The sequence below is a fragment of the Aspergillus clavatus genome, genomic scaffold, assembly GCF_000002715.2.
Source record: "Aspergillus clavatus NRRL 1 1099423829805 genomic scaffold, whole genome shotgun sequence".
NCBI lineage: Eukaryota > Fungi > Ascomycota > Eurotiomycetes > Eurotiales > Aspergillaceae > Aspergillus > Aspergillus clavatus.
In genome coordinates, this window is record NW_001517094.1 from 4,274,590 (window position 1) to 4,287,686 (window position 13,097).

The 13,097-nt window shown below is 33.9% G+C and overlaps 3 protein-coding genes across 3 annotated transcripts, besides 2 other annotated features; 2 read left to right on the top strand and 1 right to left on the bottom strand.

Annotated features, from left to right (window-relative positions):
* Positions 1–694: 694 nt before the first annotated feature.
* Positions 695–796: a microsatellite.
* Positions 797–3,347: 2,551 nt separating this feature from the next.
* Positions 3,348–4,712: a mobile genetic element.
* Positions 4,713–7,542: 2,830 nt separating this feature from the next.
* On the bottom strand, positions 7,543–8,714 carry ACLA_032360 (ceramidase; the record flags this gene model as incomplete). The annotated part of the gene is made up of 6 exons (XM_001269926.1): positions 7,543–7,747; positions 7,807–7,924; positions 7,978–8,262; positions 8,327–8,447; positions 8,504–8,609; positions 8,659–8,714. 6 exons carry the CDS (start codon positions 8,712–8,714, stop codon positions 7,543–7,545), a joined length of 891 nt encoding a protein of 296 aa, XP_001269927.1.
* A 200-nt stretch (positions 8,715–8,914) lies between these two features.
* Positions 8,915–10,597, top strand: ACLA_032370 (putative MFS transporter; the record flags this gene model as incomplete). Its single annotated transcript, XM_001269927.1, has 3 exons — positions 8,915–9,028; positions 9,076–9,486; positions 9,542–10,597. The coding sequence occupies 3 exons, from the start codon at positions 8,915–8,917 to the stop codon at positions 10,595–10,597; spliced, it is 1,581 nt and encodes a 526-aa protein (XP_001269928.1).
* A 404-nt stretch (positions 10,598–11,001) lies between these two features.
* Positions 11,002–12,158, top strand: ACLA_032380 (sterol desaturase family protein; the record flags this gene model as incomplete). The annotated part of the gene is made up of 3 exons (XM_001269928.1): positions 11,002–11,551; positions 11,606–11,895; positions 11,994–12,158. 3 exons carry the CDS (start codon positions 11,002–11,004, stop codon positions 12,156–12,158), a joined length of 1,005 nt encoding a protein of 334 aa, XP_001269929.1.
* Positions 12,159–13,097: the final 939 nt, after the last annotated feature.

The window sequence follows — 13,097 nt, forward strand, 5'->3', positions numbered from 1 at the left end:
TATTTACTAAAAAAATATAATTACTTTTAATAAGTTTAGTAAGTACTCTTCTTAGCTTTAGTAATTATCTCTTATTAATAATAGAAGCTTATCTTAATAGAGCTAATAAAAGTATATTAAAGGTAATGAATATTATTTACCTAATTATCTAGAAGTTTAATAAGAAGGGGAAGCTAGATATAAAGAAATATACTTATTTAGATTATATATTAGCTATTATTCTCTAGTAGTAAGGTGCATCTTATAACTATATACTAACTTATAATAATTATATTTTAGATAAAGATTCCTTTAGGGGATGCATCTCTACTCCTAGTTATAATAGATTTATATTCTTTTAGGGGTCCTATGCTAACTATACTTAGAGTAACTAAGAATTAGTATATTTATTCTATATATAGGGTCTTTATATATAGGATTCTAATACTCTTAATAAGTATATATTCTCCTTAGTAAATATTTCTTATCTATAGTTACTAATTTTTTTTACTTTTATAGACTTATTATTTAAGCTAGTAGTCTTAGTTTCCTTACTAGTTATAGTAATAAGTTATATAATTAGCCTGCTAAGCTAGCAGTAGTAACTAATAATTATAATAAGAAGTTAGATAATAGCACTAGTAAAGGTTCTCTAGATAATAATAAGTATATATAGTCTAGTATAAAAAATAATATTAATTCTTCTACTATAAAAATAAGTTCTTTTAGTATTTCTTATAATAAAAGCTCTTCTCCTATAGTAGAGATAAGTTCTTCTAGTATTTCTTATAGTAGAGGCTCTTCTCCTATAGTAGAGAAGGCTCTAGCTAAGAAGTATTATCTTTTCTTAAAATATTTTATAGTAGTAGTGATTAGTCTAGCTAAGAGATATTATTCTATTATAATAACTTCCTCTTATTCTTAGATTAGTTCTTCTTTAATAACTTCCTCTCTTATTTAGGATAGTTTAGTTAGGTTAACTCTCTCTCTTTCTTAGGTTAGTTCTACTATAATAACTCTTTCTTATATTTTAATAAGTATCTTATTAGCAGCCCTAATAAAGAGTCTTATTAGATATTATTCTTCTTTATTATTATTTAGTTATAAAAATCCTTTTAATAGAGTTTATATTCCCTAGCTAGTAAGTTATATTAACTAGGGTAATTATTATAATCTTTTTATAGTTCTTTAGGATCTTTAGGTATTTACTTATTATATTAAGGCTTATCTAGAGGAATTAGCACCTCCTCCTAGTAATAATAATAATTTATTCTAATTAGCTAAGGCCTTATCTTATAGAGTTCTTAATATAAAGTTTAACTTAGACTTTTAATTAGTAATTATTTATTACTTTAATTAATTAGTATAATTCTTAATATCCTATTATAATTAGTTTTTTTTTTATAATTAGTAAAATCTACTAGTCTATAATTCCTTTTCTTCTTCTTAGGAAAGTAATTCTAGTATAGTACTATTTTCTAATCTATCTATATAAATATATTATCTTTATACTACTCTATTTACTCCTAATAAGAGAATATTATAACTATAAATAGTTCTTTAAAATCTATCTCTCTAGTATTCTTTTAAGATATTAATTCTAAATTATTACTTTGAATTCCCTCTTAGTCCTTATTATCTAAAATAATTAAGTCTTTATTATTCCATAGCTTTAATAATTTTATTTATTATTATATAAGGTAGCTATTCCTTACTAATTTTTATTTACTAATATATTAAGTTTTTTACTTACTTATTTTATACTATATTCCTAATCCCTCCCTTACTTATTATAAACTTTCTCCTAAATATTTTTATTTATTATATCCTTCTACTATACACTATAATAGTTCTTTATATAATAGTATTAGGGGGTTAGTCTTATTAAGTATCTTTTATATTTTAATTAGATTAAAGATTAATAAGCCTACTTTTTATAGCCTAGTATTAAGGCTTACTAATATTTATAGATATTATAGATTATCTTTTATCTCTGCTTTTACTAGTCTCTATCTATTAATAAGGTTCTTTAGATTATATCTATCTAGTTCCTATAATATATATATTCTAAGGAGGTGGGCCTTAATTACCTTATATAGTTTAAATTACTTACTCTTAAACTTCTAAGGGCTCTTATTTTATATAAAGACTTACTAGCCTTTCTTAAGATAACTTTTTTTTACTTATAAATCTTAGATTATCTCTCTTATAATTATATATTCTAATAGCTTCTTATTTACTAATACTTATATATATATTACTCTTATAAGCTTATTATAATTATTTTCCTTTATAGGTTCTCTTATATCTCCTAGTAATCTTAGTTTAATCCTATATAGTAGGTAGAAGGGGCTTTTATTAGTATTTATATAGGTATATATCTATACTATAAATATAGCTAAATAAAGATATTTATCCTATAGCTATATTAGTTTCCCTATTAAATATTTTATAAGTATTCAGCCCAGGAGTCTATTAAGGTTTTTATTCTTTCTATTTATATAGGGATAGTTTAGTATTATTATATAATATTTTACTTTTAAGATTTTTATAAAGATCTCTACTATATATAATAGAAGGTTTATACTATTATTAGATACTATCTTATTAAAAGCACTATACTAAGTAAATATCTCTTTATATAGGAACTTTACTATTATTTTATCTATAGCATATAAAATAGCTTTTATAATAACCTATCCTATTACATAGTTAATGGCAGTAATAATCTATTTATTACTATTTAGTATTACTAATAGGTATCTAATAAGGTTAATACCCTAGTGTTTAAAAGGCTAGATATCTTTCTTTACTATATAGTATTACTATTCCTATTTAAGATATTTCTTTAGCCCTTATAATATTTAATAATTTAGGCATTCCTTAATTATAGCTTAAATATTATATTATAGAGAAGGCCACTAGGCTTAAGTTTTAATAGCTCCTAGTAATACTAGGTAGCCTATATAGCTATATTCTCTATATATTCCTTATAGGAAGTCCCTTTAGAATAGAATCTCTAGATATAGGGTATCTCTAATATCTATAATATAGATTAATTTCTAGTAATATATAAATCATTCTCTTAGATATTATCTATCTATAATTTAATTTAGTAAGAGATATAGCACCTCTTTTTTTAGTTTAAAAGATAGGGCTATTATTAGTATAAGCTCCTACTTCTTTTTATCCTATAGTAAGACCTATAGCTCTAGGTATTCTACTATAATATTATACTATTTATACTCTATAAGGTTATTTAGGCTTTTAAAATATCTTATCTCTATTATCTCCTATACTTCTAGTATATTAAGTAAAGTTCTTTTAGTAATATTACCTAGCCCTTCTTCTATAAAGTTAGGATATTAGCTAATTATATCTAGTACTATTACTTTACTATTTTTTTAATAGTAGATCTCTAAGTTATAACTTTAAAATTCTTCTACCTACTAGGTAAGCTACTTTAAATACTTAGTTATATTTATAAGATATTAAAGACTCTTATAATTAGTTACTACTATTATTATCTTTCTATTATTAATATAGTAGTCCTATCTCTAAAGGACTTCTTTTATTATAAGTAGCTTTTTCTTTTATATTAGATAGTTTCTTTTTATATTACTAAGCTTCCTTCTATTAAATATAATTAGATAAAGTTTATAGTTCTTATCTTCCTATATTAAAACTATTCCTACTACCCATTCTGAGGTATTAGTCTTAATTTAATAAGATTAATTAAGGTTTAGAATTATTAATACTAATATAATAATTATTAGTTCTTTTAAGTTAGTAAAGGTATCTTAGCATCTTACTATTTAGGTAATTAAGTAGAATTTCTTCTTCTAAAGGTCTTTATCTAACTTCTTTAGTAGATTATAAAGAGTAGCTATAACCTATATAAATCTTAGTATAAACTAGTAATAATATATTATAAGTCTAAGAAATTATTATACTTTATAGATATTTTTTAGTTTTAGCTATTAGGTAATAACTTCTACCTTAGCTAGTATTAGCTTTATAGTTCCTTCTCTAATAATATACCTATAGAATTTAATTTCTTATTAACTAAATTTATACTTTAAGGCTTTTATAAATAGCTGGTTTCTCTATAGTTAGGTAAGGACTTCTTATATATATTATTTATATTTCTCTTTACTTACTAAGAATATTAAGATATTATTAAGATATACTATTATATATAGGAGATCTTATAATTAACTATTTATATATATCTAGAATATTATAGATATATTACAGAGTCTAAATAATATTATAAGGAACTTATATTTCCTAAAGAAGGTATTAAATACTATCTTAATAATTAAATTATTTACTATTTATAATTACTAGTACCCTAAGAGAAGATTAATTTTTAATAAGATCTTTACCTAACTAACTTAGTTAATTAACTCCTAAATTCTTAGAAGTAGATAAGTATTCTTAATAATAACTTTATTAAGTACTTAATAATCTATATATATTTATTATTTTCTTTTTAACTTTAGGACTAATACTACTAGTAAATCCTACTAGCTTACTAAGGCCTAGATTACTTCCTTTTATAGTAGTTCTTCTATTTAGTAGTAGGTTTTCTTAAACTTCTCTAATAATTAGGGGTAAGTATTTATATTAGTTAGTTTAGTATTATTAATATTAATAATATAGTCTATCCCTTAGATAGGTAGTATTCCTAGATTAAGTTCTTCTTAGAATATATTCTTAAAGTCTTTTATCTATTTATATAATTTATGGTTATTAATTTCTTTTTACTAGTTTAAAAAAGATATAATTATATTATTAACTTTCCTTTCTATAAGATCTACTTTAGTTATTTTATAGTTACCTACTATACTAAGTTATCTTTATAATATTTAATCTTATATTAGAGGTTAATAAAATAAGTAAAGTATATTCTTCTCTTATTTTAAAGGATTATCTAACTTAATTACTAGTTAATCTATAGATTAGTAACTTTTAGCTAGTTATAACCTAAGATTATCTTATATTTATTAGTATCTAAGATCTATAACTTAGTAAGATTAGTCTATTATCTAATTTATATTAGTATTCTTATTTATTAGTAGGTATTTATTATAGCTTTATTTAATAATTATATAACTAAGGATATTTTTCTTTTATTATAAAAAGGCTCTATTATATTAAAATAACTAGTAGTTATTTATAATATAAATAAATAACTAGCTCTATAATTAATAAAAGTCTTAATCTATATTATTTATCTCTTACTTTATACTTTTATTATATAATATATAGAGTTAATACCTATTATATTTAGATATATCTTAGTAATTCTTTATAATAATTAAAGATTCCTTCTCTTAGGTAGTTCTTTCTTCCTATTTTTAAAGAGATTATATTATATATTTTAGTAGTTAGAGGCTTTCTTTATTTAATTAATAAGTATCTCTAGATTTATTAATCTTTCCTATTTTTTATTATCTTTAAGAGATATAGTTAGAGATATCTAGTTTTATTATATATAAAATATACTTTATTCTAATAATATTATAGTTTCTACTTTAATAAATTCTTATTTAGTTATAAGAAGTTTCTCCTTAGCTAGAAAGAGTTAATAATTATACTTAGATTTATTAAATCTTTATTATATTAATTAAATTATAATTTTAACTATAGGTTACCTCTAAGTTATTAAGTAGTAACTAAATTATTCTTATAAAGAAAGAAGTATTTAACTACTTTATTATATATTTATAATTATATTTAATTCTTTATCTATCTTTTCCTAAGCTCTAGTTAACTTCTAATAATAAATTTTTAAATAAGGAAAGCTTTATATACTAGAGGAGAGATATATACTATAGCTTTATCTAAGATAGTAATATATAGTTATATAAATTATAGACCTTAGATAAGGCTTTTATATTTCTCTTATCTTTTATTATTTATATTATATTTCTTAAAGTTCTTTAGTAGCTATATATAAAAGATTTCTATATTAATAATTATTAATATAAGATTAATCTATAATTAAGTTTTATCTACTTTCTATCTCTTATAAATATATCCTATAAGTTTCTACTTAATAATAATAAAATATTCTAAATTAGAGGAAACTCTCTTTATTACTAATAAGATATCCCTAAAATATTTCTTAACTCTTTTTTATTATTTTTAGATAATATCTCTTATATATATATTTTTATACTCTAGGATAGGAGTAAGATTTAAGACCTTAAAGATAGATAATAATCTATAATAATAATTTATCTTTTATAATCTTAGAGGTAGTACTTATTTATTATATTATTTTTAGTAAATACTCTAAAAAAATATATTAATATTAGTAAGTAGTACTCCTTAAGCTATTATCTTAAATAATTTAATAAAGGCTTATTTTATATCCTCTAATAAATCTTTAGTAGGATTATTTATTATAGGTAGCTAGTTATTACTAGTAGTTCTAGTAGAGAGAGTTAAGAATATTATCTTATAAGGATTATTTTTAGTTAAGACTTATTTTAATAACTAAATAATATTTCTCTAACCTAGAGTTACTATATCTTATTTTATTTTTATCTCTTCTAGTAAGGCTTAGTAGAGAGTTCTTTTATAATAAAAACTCTTTATTAAGTATAACTATCCTACTATCTTTTAGCTTAAATTTAGTAGTTACTTATAGGGAAGAGTAGTAAGTATTTATTAAAATAAATATAAGTTTAGTAGAGTAAGAGTATTTAATTTCTTATTATTTATAATTTTAGATATACTATTAGATAGAATTACTATAGGTAAAGTAATATTACTAGGGGTAAAGAGAGATAGACTAAGTTAATATCTCTTTACTTATCTAGAGTAAGATCTTATATTTATATCTAGCTACTAGCTATCTATCTAAAAGATAAGTTATAGATATTATAGAGATTTCTTAGGTTGACCTTAGTAACCCAGGGTCAACCTTAGTAATCATTGATCTACTTTCATTCACTGATATCACAAAGAGAAGTCTTTATATATCTAAATTTGAATAAATGTTATTTTAAATAATAATTATTATTATATAAATAAGTATTCTAAAATTGTATATATAAAAAAATTTAGATTTTAAATAATAATTTAACTAATCCAAATCTAATCTAAATCTACCTATAGTAAGTTAGCTCTTAATATAAATAGATTAGTTATATTCAGCCTTAAGTTTTAAGTTAAAATCTATACTAAATTAGATTGGGTTAGAGTAGGTTCCGAGTCCTAAAATTTCGACTTAAACCCTGATCAGTTTGGTGCCATGAACTGGCCACGAACCCGCCCCCATCCGGACCAAATGCAACTCCAGGAATAGTTTTAATTAAATCCCTAAATAGAAGGTAAAGGCTTATAATCTCTTAGATATATCATAGACTATACAACCTATAGCATTAAGGCGTAAAAGAAAATTCTTAATGCTATCTAAAGGAGGGAAACTATCTGACAAAAGCATCTACCTCGATGGGTGGTGCTAAGCTAAGGACTAGGCGAGCCTCAAGAATAAGCAAATGAAACATCTGAGAGTCTCTGGCCTCACCCTCTCAGCCTCTCCTGTCTTTAGAAACCTAGTCGTGATTTCACTTTTGCTTCTCCCTTACCCCCCCCATCCACGGACGGACCTCGTCCTGCGAAGATTGACCTCGACGCCCACGGAGCAGGCCAGGCAAATGACTGCTGGATATCCCTTAGATCCTCGCCCGAGACCAGGTGATCTACAACAGCGATGAAGACATAGGCGCCTATTCCAGTACAGATATGCCACCTATTCCAATTCGTTTAGTGTCCTGGGGAAGAAAAACATATAGGAATTCTGAAACGTACCACCCGTGAAGCTCCAATACAAAAGCCCAAGGAAGACCTATTGCCTCTCGCGCGTCTCTCAAGAAGCCGCAGGCCCACCGATCAATCAGCCAGAGCCAATACCCTAGGTTGAAAATTGCTATCCACGCATGTTAGTCTTTTCGCATGTCATTGCCGGATCGGATTACCGACCAGCTCCAAACCGAACCATTCCCCAGATTTGTCTTCGGGAAGCTGAGCCCGGCAGCGTCCGGTTGTTGACGAGCCGCATAGTGTGAATCCCAATGACCGTCACCGTGCCGACAAAGGACACGGAGTGGAGGATCAGCTCATCGGTTCTTACATGGTATGTTACCAGAAACAGCAACATAGACCCCAGTACGATAGCCATGACGACTGAGTCGCGGCGATTAGAATTGGCTGTCAAAATACGATGTAGGACAGGGGTCGTGGCAAAATGCATCGAGAGGTCGTCCACTAGTGAAGGGAATAATGAGCCGGATGGTTAGCTGATGGGGGAGGGGAAATACGCGGCACATACTCATTTGGGTGTGGTACTTGAGGCTGACATGGAATGCCAACGAGCACAGACCGACCGCCATTAAGCCCCAATAAGGAAGGACACGCAAAGAATCACCATGTTTGTTCGCTTTCTGTCGCAGCTAGCGCAATCCGTAAATGCCGTAGATTACTGATGAAAATGATTAGTTGCACACACTCGTTCCGGTATACCTCGCTGCCGTTGCTTACTGTAGACGACATTTGTCAAACTGTTGATAAACTCGGCGATGTATCTGCTCACCGCGTAGTCCGTCTCGCAGAAGCTTTGTCGATGGTCAGCAAACGAAGAAACGCGCGAGATGGCATACAGACTTAGCCTTCGAAGTCGGAGGGCCCCAGAAAGGCTCTGCAGAGTCGACAGCGTTCATTCTGGATTCGACTGAAGTGCAGGAGAAGTGGTAGAAAGATGGCAGAGGGGTAAACCCCGGTCTTATGCACAGTTAGCGTGTTTACTCGTCTCGGGGGCGGAAGCCGCTCCTTGATAGGTATCCATATTTTTATAACCCGCGTCCTTCCTTTGTTTCTGATCTCCTGGCCCTCTTAATCTTGGAACCGGCGAGATTTTGCCATGTCCCAGGCCACTGAAGGCAAAAGCGTGGGATTCTATCTTACCTTCCTATCCCTCTCACTCTACGCCTTCACGCATGCGCTGGAGACTACGATCTTTCCTATAGCCCTTCCGGTAGGAACCCCCTGAGAGACTGCGATGCTGATTCTAATTTCGCGCAGAGTATTCAAAACGACTTTTCCGCGTCGACCGTGCAATACTTCTGGGCCAACTCGGTCTTCCTGCTGTTAACTGTGCTGACCCAGCCTCTCGTCACCAGCTTCTCCAACATCTTCGGTCGAATATATCTACTCTACAGTTGCGTCTTCCTATTTGCAGCTGGAGCGGCCCTTGTCGGTGGGGCGCCGAACATCTATGTGCTCATTGCCGGCCGGCTCGTCCAGGGGATTGGCGGTGGAGGGGTGGATGTACTGACTGAGATTATCGTCACCGATATAACTAGCCTGAAAGAAAGAGCCTTTTATGTCGGCTTGTTAAACATTCCCACCGCTATGGGCTCCGTTTTGGGACCTGTGGTAGGGGGAGCTTTTTCGACGTATGTCAGTTGGAGATGGGTTGCGTGGATAGATCTGGTAAGCAAGAGTCTTCCCAGTAGAGGAAATAGCATCATGCGCTAATATGTCGAAGCCGCTTCTAGGCGTGGGTGCAGCACTCAGTATGCTCTTTCTTCGTCTGAAACCGGTCGAAATGTCCTCGCGAATGAAATGGGAGCGCATTGACTGGGTCGGGATGGGGCTTTTTGTCATTGGGTTTGCTGCCACAATCGCTCCCCTTAGCTGGGGAGGCGTGCTTTTCCCATGGAGGGCGTGGCAGACATACGTGCCACTGACAATCGGGCCGCTGATACTAGGAGTCCTTGTACTCCATGAATATCGCGCTGAAGACCCCATGCTTCCTCATCGGATCCTTGCAGGCACAACTTCTGTGTGCTGCATGATTGGGTCTCTAATCCATGGGCTGATAACAGCCTCTGTTATCTATATTCTCCCTCTTTATTTTCAAGGCGTCCAGCAGGAATCACCGATAGATTCCGCCATCAGTGCCTTTCCACTCAGCTTCCTGGCCGTTCCTTCTGGTTCAGTTGCGGCGTTCTTGGTTACTTTCTGTTCCCAGTACAACTGGATCATGTGGACAGGGTGGGTTACCATCAGCGTGGGTGTCGGGATTATGTCGCTTTTGGACCTGCAATCTTCCAGAAGCCTTCAATTGAGCCTCCAGGTTCCGGGGGGTATAGGTGTGGGCATCTTGTATACGATAATCGCCATTCCCTTGCAGGCGAAGATGCATGTTGATGATGTCGGTCTTGCAGTGGGCACCCTGGTTTTCTTCAGGCTCACTGGCCAGATACTTGGCCTTGCAATCAGCGCCGCCATCTTTTCTAATACGTACACTGCTCGTGTTTCGCGCTTGGAGAACCTCCCGGCGGTAGCGGAGCAGTATAAAGACGGTGGTACAGCAGTCTACGCCATCGAAAAGTTGTCGTCTCTTGACGGATATCCGTTAGCCAAACAAAAAATACTTGAAACTTACGCCGTCAGCTTGCATTACGTCTGGATAGCACTGGCGGTACTGGCGCCTGTTGGGCTGTTGACCAGTCTCTTCGTCAAGTGTAAGCCATTGAACAGGGATGAGACAGGAAGGCAGGGCTTTGCCGACATAAGGCTTCAGGAGCAACGTATCTAGCATTGTAAAATAGACAGGGCGAAATTTTATCTCAGTTAGGTTGGATGATTATCCAAGGTAGCCTGATTTATCCAGCAGTGTTTGACCACCGGTTGACAGTAAGCAGAAACAATAGACACCTACGACCAGGATCGATATAAATCACATAACGCAAGATAGCGTAGGGATATTCCTTGACCTTCCACATACTGCCGACGACGACAGACTTTCTGCGGTCCGTCGGACTCGGAAGCCGCCGCTCTTGCTCACTCAATTGAGGTCTCCATCACCATGTACCTAGCTAGTCACACCGTCCATTCGCCGGAGCCCGAAGAGCCAATACGTATTTATACGTCCGACCGGTTAGGAACGACTTGACCTAACTACTCAACTCGATCATAGTGCCTTATAAAACCACTCTAAAGATGGGCTCAACCCAGGAACTCACAGGACTCTTCCAGTCCCTGATGAAATCCTTGCACAGCCGCGTTCACCGGCCAGATTTATACTTCGGATTCAATGAAGCCCAGCTCACAGCCGTCATCCCTGTCTCCAGTTACTGGCTGTCGGCGACATTCTACGAACTTCTCGCCTACTTTGATCTTTTTCCTGAGTATCGCCTGCAACCGACGGAAGAAGAACACCGCCGCAATATCCCCTCAAAAGCTCATGTCATCAAGACGGTCCTGACCCTACATGTAGGCCAACTACTCCTAGGATTTGTTATGGACTACCTTGGGATCGGCTCAGCAGGCGATGAGACTTCAGCCTGGTGGACAGACCTAATCTGGAGCTATTACCCGCCGCACCATCCTTCTACTTACTCATGGGATTCCCAAATTTTACTACAGAGAATAGCCTCGACTATCATCCATGTCTCATTCCTACTAGGCCGTCAACTCCTCGCCCTGGCAGTGATAGATACATGGGTTTTCTGGTTCCACTTCACCGCACACAAGGTCCAGTGGATATACCGTAAGCCCATTCTTCACCCAAGCTAATGTAGTATCTGACATCTTGCAAATAAAGGTAACATCCACTCCATCCACCACGAGCTACACACCCCGTACGCCTACGGCGCCCTGTACAACAGCTTCACCGAAAGCTTCCTCTCGGATATCATGGCGTGCGTGATGGCGCAAGTCATAGTCGGTCTGAGTAATCGGGAAGCCATCGTGCTCTTCACCTTCGCTACTATGAAGCAAGTGGATGATCACTCTGGATACTGTCTCCCATGGAGTCCGTTTACGATCTACGGGCGTTTGACCGGTGCGAGTGGTGTGTATCATGCAATTCATCACCAGATGTGGGGAATGAAGGTATGTCTCCATTTCTTTATTTTTTTCCCCTTGGCTTCATTTGTGATTCGTGGTCCCTCCAGCGCAGCGCTTGGCCCCTTGCTAATTTGGTCGTGAAGAGCAATATGGCGAACTACTTTACTTTCTGGGACCGTTTTATGGACACAAAGTATCTTGGAAAGCGGACTTTGCAAAGTCCACCGTCGAAAGCTGAAGTTGATAGTTGGCCTTCCCAGAGGAAGGCTGTGCATCTCGCCCAGTTGAAGGAACTGAAGGAACAGTGACTTGATGCAAAGTGAAAGATTACAGTTGGTAGGCTCGTTGGGTAAAGGGGTAATCTGAATTGGAGAGGTGAAGGTTATTGGCATTGGAGCGAACAAGTCCGACTACTAAGTAGGGCACAACCATAGGGCAACGTGAGACTGTGACGAAATAGCTTCATGTTTACATAAAGTGAAAAGCAGCATATCATACAAAATAGTGACGCCTGGCCCATTGCTAGACTCCGGAGGTAGATACTCAGCAAGGGCGGCAGTGATGTGGCCATGGTCGCGGTCCCGGAGGCAGAGAAAAAGAGCCCGATGTGGGTGTTTTGGGGTGTTGCCAGAGAGTTTTGATGTTATTTTTGCTAGTGCAGTGACAGAAGAGAAAGTCCTATCAGCAATATTGGAGACGGATACATGAGAAGGGTAGAAGACAGCTGATTTCCGGCTGGCAGACAAGCAAGAGACCTGGTTTCTCCGTAGAAATCTCGGAAAGCGTTGGCCCAAGATTGAGATTGGTTTAGACCTAGCTTCTCTACAGGTTCGTTTCATCGATTGTTCCATCCTTTGATCTGCGGCTGTCGTGAGGTAAGTCCTTTCTCCTTCATACACTAAATTTGTTCATTCCTTTTTGATCTATACACTTTTGCTCCTTGTACACCTGTAAGCTGATATTGACTCTTAGTCTTGAGTATGGGCTTAAGTATCTGGATGGCTAGACTATAGCATGGCACACGCGTAAGATGTATGTTTTGCGATGCGTCCACTCTAACCGCACCGTTCATGGAGATATATTGTGTCCTTTGAGGGGTATGTACTGCCATCTTTCTGCTATAGAACATGATTCGGCTATTTTGCTGTCAGGCATGGTCCGACAAACCAGGCCGGTAACCCGCCAGACGGAGACGGAAGCCGTATAACGGTGTGCTCATAATCCTTCGATTACGAAAGACGGCGTAC